Here is a 25,659-nt window from a genome sequence, read left to right as displayed (position 1 = left end):
CTGACTTCCGAGCCTAGCGTTCGTCCCACGAGCATGCATGCCTCTTTGAGGACATAAGGATAAAATGATAATAAGAGCAGTCGCATGTGTTTGCTGCAGTGTCCAGCAGCCTCCTCGTCTGCAAGACTTGAACTCACAGTGAATCTCTCCAGCCCTGTAGCTCCTGCATTGCCCACAAAGATTCCCGCGCTGGGCTCGAAGGTCAAGGCCTGGGAGGACCTCGGGAAGGGGACGCGGCCGTGCTCCTCACAGTCCACGAGGAGGGTCACTTCCTCGCCCTGGACGACCACAGCAAAGTAGCTCCACCTGTGGGTCATCACGGGCACCAGGAAGGCGGCGGCCTCGCGGGACACCTGGGAGCCGGGCTCTGTGTAGTAGAGGATGACCCGCTGGCGGCCATCCTCCACGCCCGAGAGCCGCAGGCCCAGATAGATGACCTTCTGGAAGGCGTCCGTGATGGCAAAGAGCGCACCGCCTCGGGGGCTGCTGGGCTTCACCCTCACGCTGATGGCGAAGTCCCTGAAGAAGGTGGACGGGATGAGGGTCCTGGCAGGACGCCCGACGTTGGCACCAGGCCCAAAGCTGTAGGCTGGGAAGCCACCATAGCCGGTGACAAAGGACACGGACGACGGCAGCGGGACACCGATGAGCTCCGTGAGGTCCAGGTGGCCCTGGGCAGCCAGCCCTGCGGGGAGGGAGGGAAGAGGCCATGCTTCACACATGCATTCTACTCTGCTTGGAGACAAGGAGGAAATATACTCAGGAAATGAAACGGGATCCTTCAAGAACCCCACTGCAGCATCTTAATCATTGTTTGTCAAACTTCTTTGACAATGACCCATAATAAGAAGTACAAGTACATGGCCACCCAATATGCACGTTTAGACAAATATATATATCTGTCACCCTGAAACAGATGTTTCATAAAACATTATTTGCTTTTAATACTCACCAGGCACTATGGTGTTTTCCTTTCCATTTAACAATTCTTTTTCTCTTTTATTTCGTTAAAAAACATGCTGGAAACAACCTACTAAATTGATTTCATTACCCACGAGCAAGTCACTATCAGCAGTTTGGAAAATATGTAAGAATATTCCTAGAATATTTCTACAATGTTCCCCCACATCAACATAGGGATTTCCCCCCATTTCTCTCTGTAAAAGTGGGCAGGTTTGTTTTGTTGTGTTTTGAATGAGGTCTACTGTTCAAGTGCCTCAGGATGTGGGGGAAAAGCAGGGACAGAAAGAAGTGCTCCCAGACCTCGGGACAACTGAAATCTGCATCATTCTCACGCACGGTCAGCTCCCTTTGTCCCTGTCGTCATTATGACAGCATCACCCACATTCCCTGAGCTCTCATATTTAGCAGGCTCTCAGCTCTTCACAGACATTAGTTCATTCACTCCTCACAACAACGCTATGAGGCCAGGCACTACTATCCCCATTCCATTCCAGAGAGAACTTGTGTGTGTTCAGTTGCTCAGTGGAGCCCCACTGCGACCCCATGGACTGAAGCCCACCAGGCTCCTCTGTCCACGGGATTCTCCAGGCAAGAACACTGGAGTGGGTTGCCATTTCCTACTCCAGGGCATCTTCTGAACCCAGGGATGGAAACTGCATCACCTGTATTGGTAGCTGGATTCTTTACCACTAGCGCCACCTGGGAAACCCCAGCGAGAACTTAGAGAAGGTAAAAAATTTGCCCAAAGCAAGCCCATCAGAAGTCCAAAGCCGGAGCAACTGACTAAAGAGGCTGTGCTCTGAACCACCACCCCTTGCCGGGAGAAACACAGGGCTCCATTGTGGCGGCCTGGAAAGGACTTAGGCTCACGAGCCTTGAGCCACCCAACCACTATTCCCTGGGAGAAGGCTGCAGGCTGGCTTGCAGTGGCCTGCACCCACATGCACCTAAAGTGATGAGATAAGAATGCAGGCCCCAGGGAGAGGTGGACGGGAACCCTGCAGATGGACAATAGACACAAACTGGATTTTGAAAAAGTAATGTTTGAAAAAAGGAATGTAAGATTGTCATTTTGTTTAATCTGTTTAGATTGATTACATGTTGAGATGATAATTTGGGGAAACTCTGAGCTATATAAAATATACTATTAACATTTTTAAGACAAGAATAACATGAGGAATAGGCATGGGCCCAGCACCCCACTTAAGAAAGGAAATATCAACTCAGCCGAAGCTCTCGGGAGCTCTCTGATCCTTTCCCCCTGCCCATGCCGCAGAGGCAGCCACCCTAGGGGTCTGGTGTTTATCATCCCCACGCATGCCTTTGTGTGTTTACCACGTGAGGATATGTCTCTAGAGAACGCGGTACTGCAGTGCCTGTCTCCTGACCTCATGAGTATTGGCAGGCTACGTGCATTCTGGAACTTCTTTTTCCCACTCAACATTGTATTTTTTGTGACTTATCCCTGTTGAGTGTGGCTCCAAGTCTCATGTTTTCACAGCAGTATTCTTTTTTTATTATTATTATTTCTAAAAGAGCTTTATTGAGACATAATTTACATATCATAAATTTCATGCATTTAAAATGCAGAATTCACTCTTTTAATATATTCACAGTTTTGCAAGTATCACATGGTCAAACTTTAAAACATTTTCATCATCTCCAAAAGATACCTTGAACCGCTTTAGCAGTCACTACTAAACCACTCCACCTCCAGTCCTAGGCAATAACTAATTTCTTTCTCGCTTTAGATTTACCTATTTCAGATATTGCGTTTGAAAGGAATCACATAACATGTGGCCTCTTGTGTCTGGCTTCTTTCCCTTAGCATGTCAGCACTTCGCTCCTTGTTATGGCTGAATAATATTCCATCGCATGAATAGGCCACATTTTGTCTATACGTTCATCCATTGACAGCAGTATTCTACATATAACTAAGTCGCTGTGGATTACTTCACCTTTCTGCTGATGGAAAGTGAGGCTTCCCATCACTATTAACCCCTGCTGCTATGGACTTTTTTATTCACATCTCCTCGCACTCACCTGTGCAAGTGAGTCCACCACTTAGGGGTGGAATTATTCAATGATATGGACATTTGCAGCTGTAACTTCACTGAGTATGGCTAAATTGCTCTCTTAAGCAACTGTGCCATTTAAAAAAACTGATATATAGCCAACAAATAACATCGTATAAGCTTAAGGTGAACAAAGTGTTGATCTGATACACTTATATATTGCAATATGATTACCACTCTAGCATTAGTTAACGCCCACATCATATGCCATAATTATCATTTATTTTTTGATGCAATTATCATCTTAATTATCATTAAGATGCAACTGTGCTATTTTACACGCCCACCAGAAGCATATCCCTGCCAACATCTAGGGGAGGTACAGAGACGAGATTTGGGGAGCAGGCCATGGGGCTTTTCCACTACAGCGATGATGTTATTTCTTAAACTAGGTGATATTCGAAAGTATTCCTTGTAGTATTCTCTGTTAAAAACTGTCATGGTAAATATGTCACAACACTGAAGAAAATGATTATTGCATCTTCGGCAAAAGGGCCAGTCTGATCACGCTGAGGCCTTGATGAGAAGGCTTCTCTGGTCATCTGTGCTCTCCGTGTCCCCAGCGGCCTGGGCAGCTGGCTGGAGAGGCCTCTGCGGTCCAGGCCCAGCAGCACGCTGACTGCCCAGGACGCCCGACGATGTCCCTCCCGTCCCCCGGGCCATCGCAGGCCCCTCCCCTCCGCCACCTCATCCCACTGGCTATTTCTACCAGAATAACTCCTCATTCTTCACCCCCGCCCCGAAATCCCTTGTTTCACCTCCTGACCTACATCCTCCTCCTTCGAGGGGTCCACACCAGGGTCCCCCGCTCTCAGCCCCGTTGGGTCACTGGTCTCTCTCCCCACTGGACCACACCATTCATCTCTATGTTCCCGCACCCAGCTCAGTGCTGAGAAATGAATGAATGAAAAAAAAAAAAAAGAACAAATAAATGAAATTCAACCTCTTCAGTCTACAGAAAGAAGGCAAAACTGAGGTTAAAAGAGGGAAGGGGTTTGGCAATTATAAACAGACCTGAGTCTCAATCCAATGCTTTTTCTGTCCACCTTGCAATTTGCACTAAAACAGAAAGTAAAGTATAGCAGACCCAAGAAGGCAAAAATAAGAAGATTCATAAATTTGGTTAAATTTAATGACACACAAATTATAAATTCCCATAGTGTCAAATAAAATCCCAGCCTGGACAAAAACATTTGCTGCATATATCACAGACAACAAATAAATTACCTTAATACACTAAACAAATGAATAAGCAGGAGGTCAATAATCCAAAGATACCGGGGAAGACTGAAGGAGGGAGAAGGGGACGACAGAGGATGAGCCCGTTGGACAGCATCACTGATTCAATGGACAGGAGTTTGAGCAAGCTCCAGGAGGCGGTGAAGGACGGGGAAGCCTGGTGAGCTGCCGTCCACGGCGTCGCAAAGAGTGGGACATGACTGAGCGACTGAACAGTAACAAAATAACCCAAAAGAGAAAACAGGCAAAGAATAGGAAATGCTTTCCACAGTAAAAGAAAAAAAAGGCTATTAAACATATGAACAGATACTTAGCCTCATTCAGAACAAGGAAGATACAAGGCAAGATTATGAAGAGACAGCATTTTCCCTATCAGACTGGCAAAGATCAAAACGTTGCGTAACATTCTGTTTAGCAAGGGTTTGCGGGAACAGGCTATTGCATGCACTGCTGGGAGAAGTGTAAAGTGGATAACATCTGTGGGAGGAGCATTTTCACTATATTTATCAAAATTAAAAGTGCATATGCACTCTTTGACGCAGCAGTTATACTTCTATGAATTTTTAAAACAGATAAAGTTATATATGTGACATATAGAGAACTTACAAGAATATCCATTGCAGCGTTGTTTAAAATGTATCTGAACATATCTAAACCATTCCATCTTGGAATTCTTGGGGAATGGTTAAATAAATCCTAACTTTTGTTATATTCCACAATGAAATCCAATGCAGCCTTTATTTATTTTTAAAACATATTTATTTATTCGGCTCCCTCAGGTCTTAGTTGATCACGCTTAGCGGTGCTGTGCCATGCGGGACCTCGGTTCCCTAATTAGGGGCCAAACCCACAATCCCTGCACCGCAAGGCAGATCCTTAACCACTGGACCCCCAGGGAAGTCCGCTTGTGAAGCCCTTAAAGAGGTGTGATTCCTTAGGTATTAATATGAAACAAGAAGAGCTGACTCATTGGGAAAGACTCTGATGCTGGGAAAGATGGAGGGCAGGAGGAGTAGGGAGCGATGGAAGATGGCATCATTGACTCAATGGACATGAACCTGAGCAAACTCCGGGAAACAGAGAAAGACAGGGAAGCTTGGCAAGCTGCAGTCCACGGGTCACAAAGAGCCGGACACAGCTGAGCAACTGAACATCAAGATGTATTAACTAGAAACAAACAGAAAAACAAGGTGCAGAACAGAACTGCTGTCCACTGGAAGTACCTATAGGAATACATATTAAAGGCATAAAACATATATTAGAATATCTCTAGAAAGATACACAAGAAGCTGAGGCCAGAGACTGTCTCCAGGGAAGGAAGCTGGTGGCTGGCTGACAACAGGAGACTTTCTTCTCACTGGATATTCTTTTCTACTTTTTGAATTTTACCTCAAGTACAAGATGTGAAAAATAGACATTTACATATTTTTAAAGATATTAACATCCTCTTTTAGAAAGTACAAAATCTTTTCTTCATGTTTTCACTCACTCAAAGAGAGCCCATTTCTGTATAGAAAGGGGAAAAGAGTGAAAAGAAAAGAAATAGAAATAAGAGCAAGCACCCCACGGAGACTTTTCTCCCCTCCACGGTTTAAAGATAAAAACCAAATAAAAGCATGAGCACCCTGCTGACAGCTTTGCTTTCTTCTCCATCTGATCCAGGGAACGCTTTCCCTCCAGCTCGTCTCTCTCTCCTGCTGGGAAGAGGAGAGGAAGCCCCTTTCCGGTGGGACGTGTGGTTTGCAGAACGTGTGTCCACAGGGGGCATCTGACCCAGGCCTCTCATCCAGAGGCTTGTTTCTAAGTGGTGTCCCAAGGGCTCAAGGGACAGGTGAGGGTTCCGGGGACTCCGGGACAGGGGCTGAGAGCTTCCCACCCAGAAGCCTGCTTAAGCCAGCCCAGTGCTGCCATGTAAAGCCGTAAAGCTCAGGCTTCCACACGGCCATTTTGGGAATTCCTAGTTCCAGGAGGATTCTGCTTCAGGAAAAAAAATTAAAAAATCCCTCATCTAGCCAACCTCATTATTGTATAGACAGGGACATAACGGCCAGGGAGAGAGTTTCATGGCCAGGACTCACATCCAGGAAGTGACAGGTGGAGCAGAGAAGCGAGAACAGCAGAGGGGAGATGTGATTCTGCCTAGGGGCGACCTGGAGCGGCAGGTGTCTGCAGCTGGTGCCCCCACACCCCCTGGGCTGCCCGAGCCACGCGCGGCACAGGCCACCAGTGGGCCAGCTCGAGAGTGCACGGAAGAGGCCGCTGTAGAGACCCGCCTTGGCGCTGGGCAGAGCTGGGTTCAGATCCAGCCTGTGCCAGTTGCCAAGTGGGCAGCTTTTGGGTGGATAACTTGCTGGTGATGTAGGACTGTCCCACCCGTCTCACACACGGGGACCAAATGAGATAATGGAAGAGAAGTACAAGTGCTCAACAAATAGTAGAAACTGGTCTTCTGCTTGATCCAAAGGTATGAGCTTAGCAGAAACCAAAGTCTGCAAAGAGAGCCTCTCCTGCTGCTACCTGCCCCTGCTGCCCAGACCTCAGCTGTGAGGGGGAACCAGCGTGCAAGCGGCAGGCCTTGCTTCCACCGGGTCAGCGGCAGGGGGAGCCAAGCCACAGCCTAAAGGAAGCCCAAGCCAGCCCCTGTGCTCTCAGCAACCCCCCCCCCCCCACACACACACACACACTGTCCCACGGCACGCTGTGATTGGGCAGGGAGTGGCCCCTGGCCTGGGGTGACCCACGCTCAGGGCTGCGCCTGGGCCTGCTGGCTCACTTCCCCTTGGCCTCTGGCGGGAGGGCCACCTGCTCAGGCAGCCACCAGGGAGGGGAGAGAAGCCAGAAAGCCGAGACAAACAGGCCCAGCAGCTAGGTCCATAGGCTTGTCCTGGGATGGCTCTGTGCTGGGTGGGAAGCGGGGGGATGGAGATCACAGCTGGTGGGGACGTTCCACCATCCTTGAGGGGCAAGACTGGAGGGGGCGGTGCTAACAGGGGACTGATCACAGAACTCTCCAGCCTCGGGAATCTTGGGCCCCTTTGTTGGAGGGTGCCACACTTCACAGATAACTGCCTGTCTCACAGGACATCTGACCCCAGTCTTAATCTCACTTCATTAATGCATAGGGACAGCTTCATTTCTGGGCTTCCCAGGCGGCACTAGTGGTGAAGAACTCACCCGCCAATGCAGGAGATGTGGGTTCGATCCCTGGGTTGGGAAGATGCCCTGGAGGAGGGCATGGCAACCCACTCCAGTGTTCTTGGCTGGAGAATCCCATGGACAGAGGAGCCTGGCGGGCAACGGTCCACAGGGCGGCAGAGAGTCAGACACGACTGAAGCGACTTAGCACGCACACAGGGCTTCATTTCAATGGGGGTTCTCCAACCCACCTTTCCATTCGTGAATTTGATAACATTTGTGAAGACCGCACATCATGCCTTGTGTGCAGCTGGGGATGTGGAACTGAAACCAGAATGCAGGCTCTCAAGGAGCTCCTGATCCAGATGTCTCTGTTAGCAGTCATCCATTGATGCTACTCACAAACTCCAGAGCCTTCAATGGCTCCCCAGCACCTTCAGAATCAAGTCAAAATTCCACTCAAGACACCTTCTGATTCATCTCTTCATTCCCCCCCCCCCGCCCTTTTCCTGTTCTGGTCTTGGCTCACTCTGTTCCTTCTATTGGTAACACCGTCCCCTATCGTCTCACAACTGAATCTTTCTAAGCTCGCTCAACTGCACCCCAAGACCCCGGGGCTTCCCTCCTACCCTACACAGAGCCACAGGCATGACTCCCCCGTTCAAATACCCACTTGAGAGCTTGGCAGAGAGCAGGCCTGAGGAAAGGGGACAGACGGATGCCACTGGGCCCCACTCTCCTCAAGTCTGTGGTTTGGGCACCGGAGCACAGCTCTGCGGCAGCCCCTCCCGAGGGCACCGGGAGGAGGAACCAGACAGCTTCAGAGGCGGGCTGGGCAGAGGAAAATCTGAACGGTCACCACACGCTGCAACTCTCCTCCCAGGGGCCCAAAGCTGGTTTCCATGGAAACTGGACAGAATCCTAGTGATGAAGAAACCAACAGGGCAGGGTTCAGGCTTTCTTTCCACAGAGACGACAGTGACCAGAGGCCCGCGGAGGTGAAGAGCTGGAGCGCGTCCCTCTCCTCCTCCCCAGGAGAGCCTACACCGCCCTTCCCCAGCGGGCCTCAGTTTCTCCCTCTGTGTAATGGGCTGGCTCCGCCCTTCCATCTGTGGGGTCCCCAGGCGGTGCCTGGGGTGAGCCTGGGCTACGGAGCTTTGCCTCCTTAGGGAACCGGATCTGGCTTTGCACAGCTCCATCTTCATCTCGCAGATGAGGATCTGGGACCTGAGCCCAGAGTTCGTGCTTGTCAGCCCCAAGGGACCGAGGAGCGTTCCTCTGGCTCTGGGTCAAAGAGGGCTGCAGAGAAGCCAGACGGGCAGGCTGGGGACACGGCAGGAGCGCGCGCGGCAGCGGCCCCTGGTGGCCATACGGAGAACTGCGCCCGTGAACCGCAAGAACGGCCTCCCGGGCTGCGGCTGAGAGGGACGCGGCCTGAGCCCGGCGAAACTGGCAGAATGCGGCCCCAGAGGTAGACTCAGAGTCAGGTCTGGAAGTGCCCCAAGAGAGCAGGCCTGAGGTCAGTGGGGAAGTGTGGACAAGCCAGGACTAGAACCCAGTGCCTCCCTCCCATCCTCTGCTCCTTTCCTACCCCGGGCGTCTGGGGAGGCAAAGGGTGTTCCCCTCCCTACATCCCATTTCCACCTGCCGCTGTGAAGACTACAGAACTCTTCAGCCAGCTTAAACAGCAACTCACTGACTCCTCCTGCTCCCACTGGGGCAGGCACAGGGGTCCAGATGGCCCCAGGTCACTGGAGCCGGCAGGCTAAGTATGCACAGGTAAAGTGCGCGTGAGGGCCCTGCGGGCTCCAGCAGGGCATCTCTCTCCTGGGTTTCCCTGCACTCGGAGGGGAGATCCCCAAAGCCTCCTATGCTGCCTGCTGCGAGTTCATCAAGCCACAGACGTGATGCAGAAAATGTGCAGCTCACCATCTGGAGAAGGAGCTCCCTCCGCCACATCCCCTTCCCACAACGAAAGTCCATCTGGTTACTGCTTGCCTATGTCCACTGTCCAGGAGCTCATCTCCCACCCCAGGGCAACCCTGGCCACTGCTGGGCAAATCGAAGTCAGTAAGCTGAGGCATGTCCGCCTGTAGCCCCCACCCGCCTGGCTGGGCCTAACTCTGCCCTCTGGACCACACACGAGTCAGCCTGGACTTCCACACCACGGCCTCTCAGACATTATACAGGGTGGGACCCTGGCCTGGAAGGCAGACTCTGCCACTAGCCCAATGTGGCGGTCTCCTTTCTCTCTGAGCCTCAGGTTCCTCATCTGTGAAATGAGAGGCTTGCATCAGATGGCTTCCAAAGGCCCTTGCCAGGTCTGAATGTCTCCAATTTTGCATCCTCATCTCCCATCTGTTTTCCAGTTTCTCTAACCACTCTTAACTGCCGGTTCCTTCAGCCCACAGCCTTCAGGCCTGGAAGGAATGACTCCAAAAGGGACCAGCACAAATCCAGCCCTCCCCTCACAGATGTCCTTGCCTTTGGGCAGTGCAACCTGGCCGGAGGCGATGAGCACTATGCCCAGGAAAATGTCATGGCTCTGCCTGGGAGGAAGCACCACCCCACCCAGCCTGGAGTCCCCGAGGCGCCCAGCTCTACCTGACTCCCTTCCCAAGGAAAATGAGTGCAACAGAATTCCTGCTGCAGGGGCTCTCTCTGCACCCAGCAAAGATTCAAGAGGTTCTTAGAAAAACCTACCACCCAATGCATTTCTTAGAAAAAAGAACTGTTTCCCTGCCAGGGAAAAAAATCCTGGATCAACTTAGAAGGGAGACCTGGGCTTGCCAACAATCAAAGACCTCATTTTTCTGAATTACAGAAGAGCATTTTTCTACATGTAAACTTAGAACGCCTCTTTCCCTTTTCCGGTTTTCATATATAGTGCAAGAATTTTCCTGCTCAATGAAGTTACTGTATGAGCTTTCCTTTCTCTCTCTTTCGCTCTGTCTCTCTTTCTTTCAGGCCTCTGACCTCAACTGAGAAAAGGATGATTTTGAAGGGGCCTGGAGGTGGTCAGAGGCCTGGCAGGGTGTGGGCTCTGCAGCCTGGCTGCCCTGCCCGGCAGCTGGAAGGAGCTCAGTCCAGCTGGGAGCCCCGGAAGGAGTCAGTCTGTACCCAGCAGCATCCCCTGTGGTTTCTGAAGCATCCTCTCATCTGTTCCCTCTGCCAGAAGGAAGGCAAGATGGGGGTCCATCTCCCATTTGGCAAAGGAAGGAATCAAGCCCCAAAGAGGGGAAGTAACTCGCCCGAAGCCCCAGAGCAGGAGCCAACTATTATAGCCCACGGCCTCCTGGCTTCCCCCACGGCCCTCCGTCTGTGTCCCCACAGTCCCTGACCATCCCTCCACCTCAACACACTCCTCTCTGCATTCTGGTGGTTGGTTCCCTTCCTTCCCTGATACGCATAGACATGGGCTCCTGGGCATGGATCATGCAGACCCATCTCTCGGTCCCCATTACCAGCACAGTCCGGCAAAGGTGACCCATAAAGGGATGAAAAGAAACTGTAAGATCTGTGGCTAAGATTTACTGTGGGCGGGCCACATGACAAGCACTATTCAAAGAGCTTTCCATCATTTCTTCACCCTTGATTCTTTATGAAGTAGATAATATTATTAACCTCATTTTACAAGACAGAAAACTGAGGCTTGGAAAAGTCAACTACTGCCCCCAAGGCCATGAAAATAACGAGCAACTGGAGCCAGAATTCAAATCTGATTATGTATGTAGTGTGACGTGGCATGAAAGTCCCAGCCCTAACCACTCATCAGTCACCCAAGGAGCTTCTGAAAAGACAGGGGTCTGCCCTTCCTGCCCAGCCCTATCAAATCAGAGTCTTCCAGAGTCTGGCCTGGGTGAGTCTGATGTCCTCACCTGGTTGGCAGACACAGGTAGGGGTTAACCACCTGGGCTTTGGGAGCTTTGGGCGTGAGCCCTAGGTCCACCACTAACTGGGGTGGCCAAGCCAACTGGCTTCTCTGAGCTGCAGACGAATCTGCAGGGCAGGGCAGCAATAGAAGAGACTGGAGGGAACGGACGGCCTTCTGCTGTCCTGGAGAGAACGGACGGCCTGACGAGGGCCGTGCTCAGCGCAGCGCGTCAGGAGCACTCAGGGCCCAGCACTCATGGCCCTGAGCCAGGCACCCCTGTGGCCTCTGCAGTTCCGCACGCCAGCCCCCAGCTCTCAGCTGTCACAGAATGAAGAAGAGAGTCGGATGAGCAGGCCCAGAGATCAGGGAGCCGACCAGCTGAGCCTGGACAGTGGGATGGCTCTCCTCCTGTGGCCAGGGCCTGCCCCACCCGCTACACACACACACACAGACACACGCGCGCGCACACACACACAGACACACACACACACATACACGCGCGTGCACACACACGCACCGTGAGCCTGGCGGAACTGGCCCCAGGGTAAGAGCCACACTTGAGCCCCAGGGCGCAGGCAGTGTGTCTGCTCTCCTCCTGCAGTGAGGCCTTCCCTGACCGGGTTCAGAGCCACCACAGGGCCCACATGCATCACGTGTTACAGCGAAGGCTGGCAGGTGTGGGCGGGCGTGAGGGCCATGGGCATCGGGGGAGAGCCTTGCAGTGACTTCTCTCAGTTTATGGCCCACCCTTTTCCACGAGGGGAACAAAGCCTCTTTGAGTGTGATGGAGGCCTAGGCTCCTGAGGATGACATCAGCTGCGGTGAGTCATCATTCTGGGCAGCAGCTCCGGAGGACTCAGGCCCCGGCTCTGCAAGGAAAAGTCACTGGCCTGGAGGAGAAGGGGCCTGCCCCGGGCACAGGAGGGGGACCAGAGAGGAACAGGTGGGGACCTGGGAGAGCGGACAATTTCAGGAGCTCCTGACAATGCTTGGCTCAGCACTGCAAGGGGTTCTATGTTAGAACCAAGGGTGGCGGGGTGGCGGGGTCAGGGCAGATGTGTGGACCAGATGGTTCCTAACTGTTCCCCAGGGGCACGGGAGGCAGGACTGCAGGGCAGGATGTGGGGGAGGCCAGCAGGGGGAGAGGCTAAGGAGGAGGCCGGCCCCCCAGCCCCTAACACACGCGGACAGTCCTACATGCCTGCCACACACTCATACAGGTTCACACTCGAAAGCCACACTCGTACACACACTCTCACCTATTCACAACAGTTCCATGAAAACACTCACACCCCGCTACAGTTACCCACACACACATTCACACAGACACAAACCTTCACCTGCATTCATCCCATGCTCACATGGGACGCCTTCACACACACACACACACATCCACCTGCAAATTGTTCATGGAGACTCTCACACATGCTCACTCACCTACCCTGATCCACACACTCACACCAAAGCAACTCAGATCTGATTTGCTTAGTATGCTGTATTTAGTTGCTAAGTCATGTCCAACTCTTTGCAGCCCCATGGACTATAGACCACCAGGCCCCTCTGTCCATGGAATTTTCCAGGCAAGAATAATGGAGTGGGTTGCCATTTCCTCCTCCAGGGGATCTTCCTGACCCAGGGATCAAACCCACATCTCCTGCGGCTCCTACACTGCGGGCAGATTCTTTACCACGCCCCCGGGGATTTGCGTGGCAGGGAAGTTCTTGCTTAATTTATTGGCTTCCAATTATGGTCTCATTTGGAAAGATTTTTGCAGCTAAAAACTAACCCCCCAATACAGAGTCACCCAACAGAAACCTTTCCACATTATAGATGCTGAGGTGAGGGCACTGTAGGGTCAGGTATTCAGCAGGGGACCCACAGAGAGCCTGCAGCCCACTCTTTCTTCTCCAGCTGCCTCTGTAAAGGGCTGGAGATCTTTGACTGCACTTCCTACCCACTGGGTTTCTGTTTCTCTGATGTGGGCACATTTTCCAGATTCTCCCCCTTGTCAGTAAAACTTTCTTTTTAGAATATTAGATTTGGACCATGTCTTCATACAGCATCGAGCCCAGTTAACTCATGCTCTCGGAATCAGGGCTAGAAACGGCTGAGCGAGAATGCAGGTCAGAGAGGGCACCGGGTCGAGCCTGGCACAGGGAGGACCCTGATAAGTGTGACTTTCACGGCTGTCTGAGGGACGTAAATGACGGACCACGTGTACGGAGCCCTTAGGTGTCTTGGGGGCCATGTACTTTAGCTGCAGAGCAGGGGTCCTTAACCCTGGCTGCACAGAATCACTGGGTGGGGAGATTTTTGAAAACGCGGATGCCAGCGGCCCACCCCCGGAGGTGTGGATTCAGTTGGTCCAGGCGGGGCCTGGGCACCAGCACCCCAACTGATGCTGATTCACAGGCCACCCCCACCCCCCCACCCAGTTCTCTACGACGACTCCACTCTCACGTTCTCAGTCAGCAGGTGAGGTCACAGAGGCACACAGAAGTTCCATAACTTGCCCCAGGGCACACAGTTATCAGGTCCCAGAACTAGCGATTCTAAACTCCCATCTGCCTGAGGCAAGGAGCTGAGTCTCCCTCTGCTGCCCAGGAACATCACTTCAAGCCAAGGGTGGCCCACTCCAGGGAGCACACCCTGACTGTCCCAGCACTCAGGGACCCTGGGCCCACCTGCCTCTCTATTCCCTTCCCTGCTGCCCCCCTCCCCTGCCCACTGCTCTGAGCATCAGCGCTCCCCACCAGACAGAGACAGTCTCTCATGAGCTCCATCTCCTGAGCAGATCGGGGAGGGACCTGGAGAGACACTTCTCCCATCTTGGCCGCTCCAAGATGGGCCAAACTGGAAAAGGACCTCCAAGCAGCACAGTAATGGGGAGAAAGTCTCAGCCAGCTCTGGCTTCAAGTCCCAGTTCATCATTTAAAAGCTGTGCATCTTTGGACATGGCACTTCATCTCTCTGAGCCTTGGAGCCGACACCCGTAACACAGAAGTAATGCCACCTGCTTCAGCAGAGAGTTTTGAGAATGACTTGCAATAGGAGACGTAAAACACTAAGCCGGGGGCCTAGCAAAGCATATGTTCTCCACCGCACCGTGGCTGTTGTTACTGCAGTCATCATCAGTGATATTAGCCTTCTCTTCTCCCCGCTGAACCATTGTCTATAACTGCCAGGAAAGGTAGCTTTGTGCAATTTTCCCTCTGGGCCTCAGTTTTCTCACTTGCCGTATGGGGTGATATGAGCTCCTTCAGCTTAGTTGCAGTGAGGGTCAAATGTGGGTCTGCATGTGAAAATGCTTTGTTAAGCGTAGCCGGCTCCGGTATGAGGAGCAACTAAAAGGGACAGACGACTCTAAACTGGTGGCTGGGGGAGGAGAGTGCTATTGTTCTCAGATTAGTGAAATCTGAACATTCTGAAACGCTATAATGTGGCCAGTGTAACTTCAAAAACAGAATTTCCTGCCCCAGCCTGGAGATGGCTTGAATAAAATGGGGCTGACCAAGGGGAGCTGGAACTTAGAAATTGGTATAGCATTCCCACCCCATCCCTTCCTGACCCAAAGGCAGGCTAACTGCAGCAGCTGGAAGAAATAGTAGCTAAACAATAATAATGGCCCGTGTTCACTGCAGAGGACCGAAATGATGGCCTCCAAAATGATGGGTACCTGGAAATGTGAATGTGGCTTTATTTGGAACAAAGGTCTTTTGAAGATATAATTAAGGATCCCAAGATGAAGAGACGATCCTGGATTACCCAAGTGGACCTTAAATCCAATAACCCATGTCCTTATAAGACAAAGGGGAGATCTGACAGAGAAGACAGAGGCAGAGACCGGAGTAATACAGTGATGCAGTCAAGGATTGTGGACAGCCCTCAGAGCTGGAAGAGGCAAAGAAACATCCTCCAGAGCCTCCACAGGCAGCGCAGCCCTGCTGATGCTTTGATTTTGGACTTCTGGCCTCTAGAATTTTACCAGTTTGTGGTAGTTTGTTACAGCGGACAAGGAACCTAACACATTCATTGACTACTTACTGTGTGCCAAGTATCCTCAAGGAGATCAGTCCTGGGTGTTCATCGGAAGGACTGATGCTGAAGCTGAAACTCCAATACTTTGGCCATCTGATGCGGAGAACTGACTCATTGGAAAAGACCCTGATGCTGGGAAAGATTGAAGGAGGAGGGGCCGACAGAGGATGAGATGGCTGGATGGCATCACCGACTCGATGGACATGAGTTTGAGCAAGCTCTGGGAGCTGGTGATGGACAGGGAGGCCTGGCGTGCTGAGATTCATGGGGTCGCAGAGTCGGACACGACTGAGCGACTGGACTGAACGGTATGCCCAGTCTTACTCTGAGTGCAGGGCCTGGACTGAGTCAGGGAGGAGGGTGTTACTACCTGTATATTCTTCATGAAGAGACCGAGATGCAGAGAGAGGAGGTCACACGGCTGGAAAGTGGCAGAGACAAGACGAGGGCCCAGCCTGGGTCCGTGCTCCACAGCCCACCTGCTTAATCACAACGATGATTCTCGACGTGCGGTCCCCGGACCAGCGGCCTCAGCCTCACCTGGGAACGTACTAGAGATCCCAGCGCTCTGGCTCTTCTCCAGACCTACCGAATCAGAGCTTTTGCAGGGAAGAGGGCAGCAGCACCCAGGGTTTTACCCAGCCCCCAGGTAATGACGCACACTCGAGTTTGAGACCCACTGTCCTACACTGAGCTGCTGAGCAGAAGCTGGAGGCCTAGACCTGCACGGAGGCCAGCAGCGGGAGAAGCACGGAGCAGGAGACGTGAGCAGGCAGCCAGCAGCAGAGAAGTCCACCTAGGGGCGAAGATCTGGGCACGGGGCTAGGCAGGGCCCCCGCCAAGACGGGGCTTCCCTCGGACCCCAGCACAGCCACGGCGAATGGACTGCTTCCCAGACAGGCTGACGGGAGGCTGAGTCCCCTGAGTGACTAGATCCCACTAAGAGAGGGGCAGCCAGGCGAACCCAGCTGGGGGAAGGAGGCTGGTGGTCTGAGGATGCAGAGAGGCTTGGGAGGTCAGCCCAGGGGACCTGGGCATGCCGGCGAGGGTTCTGCAGCCAAGAGGAAACTTGCGACTCCCAGGGGGCTGCTGCCCCAGAGGAAGCCTGTCCCAAGCAGGAGGAGCCCACGCCTTCCAGGAGGGGTAGCAACAGCTGTTTCCCTTGCCTCCCCATTGTCCCCTTGCCCTGCCTGGGGCTTAAGGGGCCTGAAGACTCTGGGGAACTCCTCTCCAGCTACACGGGAAGGGCCTCAGAGCTGACTTTTTCTAAATGCCTACAAATGAATCACCCAATCTAGCCAAGAAACCCTCCCTTGGTAAATTTCCCAGGAAGGTCCGATTCCTCAATACTCTGTTATTATCTGTTTATTTGCCTCTGTTTCCCACCAGTCTGTGACTCTTGGGCAGGCAGACATCATCTGTTTCATGTTTGTATCTCCCAACTTCACCCCCACCCCTCAAGCACAGGGCTTGCCGGAGTTAGGCAAGAATTGAGCATTGATGGAGGAATCAATGAATGAATAATGCACATGTAAGTGAATAAATGAGCTTGGCGGATTCTGGACCAGAGTGACCATAGATCTGTCCTGCCATATCACATTTTCACCAATAGATAAAATCAATAGTCTTTGTCATCAATTACCAAGAACTCTAATGAACACCAGCTGTTGTCGCAGTCATCCCACCAGTACCATTTAGCTCAATATGCACCTAATAGTCTAGCTCTCAGCTGATCCCACGGTTAAGTATAAGGTAACCTTAATAGCCACACAGAGACCCGATGTTAACTTTTCTGAGTGTTGCGATTTTCCATCCTTCTGGCTGACCCTTAAGCAGGAGGGCACAGAATGACCAGTCTTCTGAAAAATGCCTGCCTTGGCTCTCACCCACCGACTGAGCTGGGAGTGCTGCTCTAAAACACACTGGCCTGTTAGACTTCAGACTGAATTCCAGCTGCCTCCACCTCCTCCCTCTCTGAAACAAGCGTCTGGGTAGGGACTGTGAACCACATATGCTTCCCCTTCGTTATATACCGTAAGGTTCTTGAGGTTTGGCTGGAGACCTCAGGAAGGCTGCTCCTGGCCTACCTGTGGGCTAGGGCATGAGCTGGGGCCACTGGGCAAGATGGGATGGGACAGGCCAGCCCTCGTGGTCCTGGAAGAAGGGTAAGACTCCCGCTCCTCACTGCCATGTCCCACCCTCCCCCCAACCCTGCCTCTTGATGTAAGGTACTGGGGTGGGAGGGGCATCACTGGGATGGGAGCAGCTTGAAAGAGTAATTCTGGAGCTTTCTAAGTCTCTAAGTGAGGCATGTCCTTAGGTACTTGAGTTCTTCTCCCATGGTAGACACCACATGGTCCATTAAATCTCCTACAGAGTTGCTAACCACATGCAATTTAGTCACAATTTACATTGTGCCGCCCTGAGAGAGTGCAGCCGCCAGCCAGGGGAGGATGGGTCTTGGGAGGGAAGGCAGGAGCAGACCTCCCTGTCTTTCCCTCTCCCTAGCCCCCGCCGAGGGTTCTGGCGTTGTGCACAACCAGGACCCAGTGGCCACCCTCTTCTGGACTCAGGCCTGGGCTGGACTTTGAGAGATCACGAAAACTCAGACTCTGGTCCCGAAAAGCTCTCAGCCTAGAAAAGGGGGCAAGACATCAACACCCAGAGCCCTGATACAGGAGTCTGAGCCGGAGGACCCAGCGCAGGTGAACACAGTGGGACAAGCAGGGCACAGCCAACCCACGGAGTCAGGAAACTGAGGGTTCTGTGACTGGTCCTGGGGGACGGGAGCAATGGGTCTGTGAGTGGTCCTGGGGGATGGGAGCAAGGGGACGCTCGGGTAACCTCCACCATCAGAGCAGCAAGGAGAGAATTATGAAGCCAGATTCAGAAGTGCGAAGCCAACACCAGCTTATTCACTCTCAGGACAATTTGATACAGTGGGGACTGTTGCTCTCCCATTTTGCAGATGAACAGATCAAGGCTGAAGGAGATCAAGACCACAGAGCTGGGATGGGGTGGTTGCAGCCCACATGTGGGTCATCTGAGGTCCTTCCTAGCTCTCTCTACTCTTAATCGCTTTTTCACTTGGGAGATTGGAAACAGATTCGGGAGAGCCTTGAATGTCAAGCTGAGGAGACTAAAATTTATGCTGCAGGCTACGGGGTGCCTTGAAAGGTTTCTGAGGAAGGCTGCCGCTGACCATTTTAGGAGCTATCACCACTTCACCTCGAGCTGCTGCTCCCGGCAGTCGGGCCCCTTCCTTTCCCTTGCCAAGGCGAGGGTGGACTGGGCGATTTGGAATGCGGAGCGAAGGCGGTCTTCTGGCAACAGCAGGAGACATACTTTCCTCCAGCCTCTCAACACTTGGCATGTTATGCCCTGGGCAAAATCAAGCTGCCCTGGGAATGGCCCAGGGCGTCCACAGATGAGCTTGTGTGAATTTAGCCAGAGCAGGGAGGAAGCCAGCAGAATGAGCTCATGGCATCAGCAGGCACTGCGCAGTCTTGCCTACACTGACTAGGCTGATGGCAGCCTGGAGAGTTGGGGTGACCTCCAGAGCTGGGAAGGACTTCAGCCCAGTGTCCCCGAGATGAGAAAACTGAGGCCCAGACTGACAATGAGCCTTGCCCAGCGTATCGTGTCCCCACCATCCAGGCTACTCCCACCCATTTCCTAAGAGGGTGAGGCATGGGGAAGTGATGGTACACAGTAGGTGCCCAATATGGGGATGGATGCATAGTGGCGGCGGTTTTGTGGTCCACACATGTAACGACTCAATGCCTCTGCGCAGGGGAAATGAACGACGTGAGGACTCTGTCCCACAGCTGTTAGCAAGCACGCCGCCGCTTCATACAGGTCCTCCTGCTCCACCGTGCCGGGACGCGCTCCCTGCAGGCGGCCGGAGCCCTGTTTGGCTCCGAAATGGGACTAGAGTTTAAGAGAACGGCCAGAACAGATGGTGACCCTGAAGTCATATTTTGAAACAGGCTGACTCTTGTTCAATCTAGATGAAAGTACAGCTTGATGGCCTCCAAATGTTAGCTGGAGGAAGAGCCTGTGCACTTCTGGAGTAACGGGAGAGGGAACGAGGCCTTCCAAGCTGGGTACCCAGGAGACGCCCCTGACTGGAGACCCGAAACTGAGGGTGACCTTGGGCAGAGGACCCCAGGAGTTTGAGCCTTGAGCCTCACCCAGCGGATGCAGGGAAGGACATGGGATTCCATTCCAGGGAGAACTCATCACTTACTAGCTGGGGACCTTGAGCCAGTTCATTTACTCCTCTGAGCCTTAGTTTCATTTCCTGGACATAGAGATGCCAATGCCAGTTCCCAGGGTGGCGGGACAGGGTAATGCCAGATGCTGAGCTCACAAGCCTACATACTTATTCCTGAAAAGGTAAGTGTGGACTGAGAGACGGAAGCTAGCCTTGTTGATCTGTCTGTTCATTCATTCATAAACAAATATTCTCAAGCACCAACCACCACATGCCTGGCACCGCTACTGTGGAAGCTTTACGAGTGAACAGGACAGACGTGTCCCCTGCCCTCACGGCATGTACGCTCTAGCACTGAGCTCCTAGCTGGGCTTTAGAAGAACTTGAGGGCTTTAGGAGACTGAGACCCAGCTCCATCCCAGTCAGGATCTCTGGGGGTAAGGCCCAGGCCTCAGCATGTCTTAAGAGCTCCCCAGTGACGCTGTTATATGTACAGGGTGAGGTTCATGGTTCCAGGGAGAGCCCTCACCCACCAAGGCCCTGCCATCTCAGGCTCTACGCTGAGTGCCTCACACAGTCTGGGAGGCAAGACCTTGACTAACCCCTGTCCAGATGAGGGAACCAACCTTCCTTCTGAGCAATCTTCCCAAGTCACTCAGCTGATCCATGGAAGAACTGGGATTTGAAATCCATCTGATGTTTCCAAGGGCTTCCCTGGTGGCTCAGGTGATAAAGTATATGCCCGCAATGCAGGAGACCCGGGTTCAATTCCTGGGTCGGGAAGACCCCCTGGAGAAGGGAATGGCTACCCACTCCAGTATTCCTGCCTGGAGAATTCCATGGACAGAGGAGCCTGGCAGGCTACAGTCCACATGATGTTTCCAAGGCTTCGTTGTAACCACAGGCTGCCAGGCACAGAGGAGACCCTCAGCATCTGCCAAGTCCTGTCCCCAGCTTTCCTCCCACATCCCTGAGGAGGGTGGGACAACGCGTCCATGGTGAAAGAGCAGCAAAACCTGGGACGTTGAGGGTGGTGAGACGCCAGCCACCTGGACGTCAGAAGAGCCAGTTCTGGATCCAGCTCCTCACATCTGAACTGTGTGACTCACCATGCCCTCGTTCTCTCTGAGCCCCCACCCGCCTCTGTGACCTAGGAGAGCCAGACAGCGGACCCTGAAAGCCCAACATTTTCTGGGTCCTCAAGGTCCCCAGTGGGTTTTGGTGGGACTGAGGTGTTCGAGGGACACACGGACCCTAAGAAGGGAGCTTAGGAGCCCCGGCTACCCCAGGCGCACGAATGGCGATCTGTGCCGCCTCCCACAAGGAGCCGCTACGGGCCTGGACCACGCTGGGTAGGAGGCTGCCTTCAAAAGGATTCTTAGAAACCTTGAACTTGGGTAGGACTGGCCAGCCGCCTGCATGCATATGCATGAACGGCATTTTTCACATTCCACCCAACCTCCCCATGCTCATGCACCCTACACACTTACTCCTGGGAAGGTAATTCCTGACTGAGAGAGGGAAGCTTTTTATAGCCACCAACACACATACATCTATTCATTCAACTCGCATTTATTGAGCACCTACTGTATGGTAGCTCTCTTCCAACCACTGGGGATCCAGCAGTGACAGACAAGTTTCTTCCCTCATGGAGCTGAAAGTTCTCGTACAAGAGCTATGGAGAATAGCGACTTCCATCCTGTCAATAGCTAAAAACACTTCCATAGCCTTTTCCACACCAAGTGCATTAGGTAACTATCGACGGAGGAAATGTTTGTACAAGAATGGATTCTGGCAGCCCCTACAAAAATTCCAAGCCTCCCACCAGTTGGGAATCTCAAATCTATATATAACATTATCTCCACTAAAGCATCCTACCAGCAGAGAGAGGGGACCCTATACCTCGGGGCCTGGGTCTACCCAAAGAACCACCCTTCCCACCCCCGTTCAGAGCTTGGAAATTTAATTAAAGTCTCCTGCTCTATTGTTAAAAGCACTTAAGTTTTGCACTCCACTCCATAATAACTGTGGGCTGTTTAGTATAAAAATGTTCTAAATTACTTCCCAGTTGTCACTGGACTCCCCAGGTTACCAACCGCTGGGTAAAATGGATGCGGGAAATAAACAATGTGGCTTTGCACACCACTGTCACACAGCCAGGGACCGCAAGCACACCCTGTTTGAGAAGCAAGTCTGAGAACGGCCGGGACAGAAGTGGGCAGTGCATCGGTCTTCTGCCACCATCTCTAAAGGACTTGGTCCCCAAGTGAAAACATCTAAAAACTTCCCACCTGAGTTATTCCCGAGATGTCTCCATTCCCTGGCAAGAGGATTCTGCATTGTGTTTGTGGATACACATTCTGAACACAGACACCCAGAGAGAGAAATCGGAAGAGATACTATCTGGATGAGCCTCAGGGCGGGCCCAACCCTTCATTTCAGACAGGAAGAAGCTTTTCAGAGCCAAGACTAACTGCAGAGGGCAATTCTTAGAATCCTTTCCCCATGCCCTTCCCAACCTCTCAGCTGGGCAGCTGGGGCGGCCTACGAGGCTCTGGGTGGCCGAGGTGGGACCAGAGACTCTGCTCTGGGCTCTCATTCACCCCTGCTTCCCTATCACTTTACTGCAAGTCTCTCACAAACATGTCTCCTGGGCAACACAAAGATGGAGACCCTGTGCCCCTCACTGAAGCCATTAGCTCTTGGGTAAGTAGAGGCAAGAGCTGGGCAGGAAGGAGCATCCAGAGGCCCTCACCCAGGGCTATGAGCACTGGGCAGGACCCAAGGCATGGCGGAAGCCCAGAGGCTCGCCCAGAGCCAGGGTCAGGAAAGCAGCTACTGGACGGAGGTTCTGCTTTCATGCTGGAGACTGGAGACCGCCCCCCGACACACACACTCCAGCCCCATCCCATCCCGTCCTGTCCCATCCCATCCCAGCCTCCCTCCTGACTAGGCTTGGAGCGTTAACTGCTCAGGCCACACACCAGGAGGCTGCTTCCATCCTCTCCTCATTTATTTGCCTCTACCTAGAACACTTGCCTTCTCTTTGAATCCACCAGCCCCATCCCTTTCCGGGCTAAATCTCGTCACACCTCAGATCTTATCTCACTTGTCATAACTTGGGGAGCGTTTCCTGACACCACAGACAGATCAGAGTGGCCATGAGCGCACACTCACAGCTCCCTGCGTACGTGTGTGCTAAGTCGTGTCAGTCGCGTCCGACTCTTTGCAACCCCATGGACTGCAGACTGCCAGGCTCCTCTGAACAAGGGATTCCCCAGGCAAGAATACTGGAGTGGGTTGGAAAGTTCCCATGCCCTCCTCCAGGGGATCTTCCTGACCCAGGGATCGAGCCCGCATCTCTAATGTCTAACCTGCATTGGCAGGTGAGTTCTTGACCACTAGAGCCGCCCGGGAAGCCTCTCGTAGCTCCCTACTTCTCCATACTCCTTTTACTCTTCATATGTATTTAGGGCTTTTTGTACAACCTCTTGTTTAGTGTCTACGTCCCGCATTAGAGTCTAGGCTCCACAAGGTGGGGGAGCCATGCCTGCGTTGTTCATCATTTTACACCCAGGATGTACCACACTGCCTTGCACACAGTAAGCAGCTAATAAATATTTATTAAATAAAAGCGAGGGAACAAATGAGTGGCTGAAAAACCTACCAGGCTGTGACAGGCAGGATGACCATTCATATCAAGAAATTTTGGCATTAAATCTATCCAACTCAAAAAAAAAAAAAAATCTATCCAACTCACTCAACCATACTTGCAAAGTCCTTGCTTAACTATATCTCATTTTTCCCACATCGGATTATGTCTGTTTATCTCCCTCCACTTCAGGGTCAATGACTCTGAACTCCAAAGATGAATGGCATTGCCCTGGCTCTCCCCGTCCTTGGAGAGATGGACTTGCGAGTGATTCTGATGGAAGAAATCAGGTACAAGCTATGCTGAAAGAGGCCACAGGAAGGCTTGGGGGTCGTCAGTTAGTTTCACGCATCAGTTAGCATTGAGCTTGAACCTCATCACCATGGCCATCACCCTTCACTGAGGGTTCATGGTGTTCCAGGCACTCTACGAAGAGCTTTGGGTGGAATTTCAGGTGCTGTAATGGAAAGCAGGGAAGAGTTCTAATGGGATGTGACATGATGGGCCGGCCACTCGGGTTGCAGTGAGAAGATGCACTAGAGGTGAGAGAGATGGGGCGTCTCATTGGCCAGGGACTGCTGTGACAGCCCCTTACTGAGCATGACACAGGCCTGAGCCCAGCGGTGTGAAGGAATGAAAGGGTGAGACTGGATGAAACCGACCTTGCAGGGGCAGAATCAGTTTCTCTGGAACAAAGTCACAACACTCTTCCCAGGCACTGAGAACTTCTCAGCCATCCCATGCACTTCCAGGGACAGGGCAGAGATGACAAAGCTGATGGCAAATATGAGCTTAGGTGCACATGATTCCAACAAAGTTTCAAAGAAAACTACTCTTAGAAACAGGCCCCCCACCAAAAAAAGAAAAGAAACGGGGCCCACCAAATAGTCCTTCAAATGGGCCATGCAGTCTCTCTATGGTGACCCAGCCTTTCCCTCTCTTTGCAGGTTAAGTGTCTGAGTCCAGGAGTGGAAGTGACTCGGTCAAGCTCCCTACAGAGGGTCCAGACCCCAGGAATCCTACTATTAGCTTAGCAATGTGTGCCTAAGAGCACTTCCTCCAGCAGAGAAAATGAAGACATTCAGCTGCAGCTTGATAGCAGCCCACACTTGCAAATGTTAAACAAGCAAAACCATTCCACTTCTTCAACTGGAAGCTCATATTCTAAAAGGGGAGGGGGAGGCGCAGAAATGGCACCACCTACTCTAGACAGTTAAACCTGAAATAAAATTAGAAAATGTGTCACATGGAAAAACTCTGCAGTGAGAAATGGTTTCTTTTTCTCTCCCTTTTTCATCCTGTGAGAGAGTGAGTAATTTGACATTTTAACTCGAGACGGAAGGAGAAAATCTGTGGTCGTCGTTTTGTACCGAATACACATAGCCATCGGGCACCGTTCTGTACCCTGACCCATGGAAAAGGATGTCAGGGAAGGGTGGGAACCGGACTAAGAGCTGCTGAGTTGAATCACCTCCCCCAGCCACCACAAAAGTTTGGGCAAAGTGAACTCAGATATCCTAGAAAGTTCCAGCTAACAGTGCATTTAGGGTTCATCTGGTCCAACTCTTTCATTTCCAGGATATGGAAGCTGAGGCTCATAGAGGACCAACCATTTGCCTAAAACAAAGGAGTAGAGCCCCTCTGTTGCCGTATCTGCCTCCAGCCTCCTAGGGACCCTGTGTGGCTGGTGGCGATCTGAAAGAACACAGCAGGCTTCCACTGGGGTCTTCATTTAACAAGCACTGACCAAGTACCTGCCAGACCAGGCATGGGGCTAGGTGCGGGAGGCACAGGGGAGAAGGACGTTAGTCCAGGCTCTCAGGGTGCCTCCCAGCATTCCGGCCACCCTGGGGACTGCGCAGTCTGAGATACGGCTATGAGGAGGGACACTCCAGGAGATGCAGCTAAAACAGCATACTGGGAGGACTTCAGAGGGCCTCAAAGGCCATGCTAAGGAGAGTGAAAATCATTTTCTATGGCTGCTGGAAAAAGTTACTGCAAATTACGTGACTTAAATCAACATAAATGTATTATTGGGTTGGCCAAAAAGTTTGTTTGGATTTTTCCATACGATGTTATGGAATTGACCAATACCTTCCTGTTTTGTAGGTCAGAAGTCCAACACAGATCTTAGATCAAAATTAAGCAGATCATGCTCCTTTCTGGAAGCTTTAAAGAAAAAAAAAAAATCTTCTCTTTTTTTTCTTTTGATTTTTCCAGGTTCTAGAGGCTACATGTATTCCTTGGCTCAGGGACCCTTCCTCCATCTTCATCATCAGCAAATACAACTGATTTGCTGAAGGTCAAGTCCTTCTCACATCACCCCCCTCTTCTACTTTCAAGGACACTTGTCATGACATTGGGCCCACCTCGGTAACCCAGGGTCCTCTCCTTTTTTGAAGGTTAGATGATTACCAATATTAACTCCATACGCACTCTAATTCCCCTTTGTCTGGTACCCTAACAT

The 25,659-nt window shown here is 52.0% G+C and overlaps 1 protein-coding gene across 3 annotated transcripts in view; it reads right to left on the bottom strand.

Annotated features, from left to right (window-relative positions):
- The window catches only part of COL15A1 (collagen type XV alpha 1 chain), a 101,285-nt gene that overhangs the window by 66,920 nt on the left and 8,706 nt on the right, over window positions 1–25,659 (bottom strand). For all 3 annotated transcript variants that reach the window (XM_061132938.1, XM_061132937.1, XM_061132939.1), the window contains one exon: window positions 138–685. In XM_061132938.1, the coding sequence (XP_060988921.1) occupies window positions 138–685 (548 nt within the window). The remainder of the gene's footprint in view (window positions 1–137; window positions 686–25,659) is intronic.

The sequence above is a fragment of the Dama dama genome, chromosome 29 (assembly GCF_033118175.1).
Source record: "Dama dama isolate Ldn47 chromosome 29, ASM3311817v1, whole genome shotgun sequence".
NCBI classification, from domain to species: Eukaryota; Metazoa; Chordata; class Mammalia; order Artiodactyla; family Cervidae; genus Dama; species Dama dama.
The sequence above is the reverse complement of the archived record's forward strand: the minus strand, read 5'-3'. Positions and strand labels throughout refer to the sequence as shown.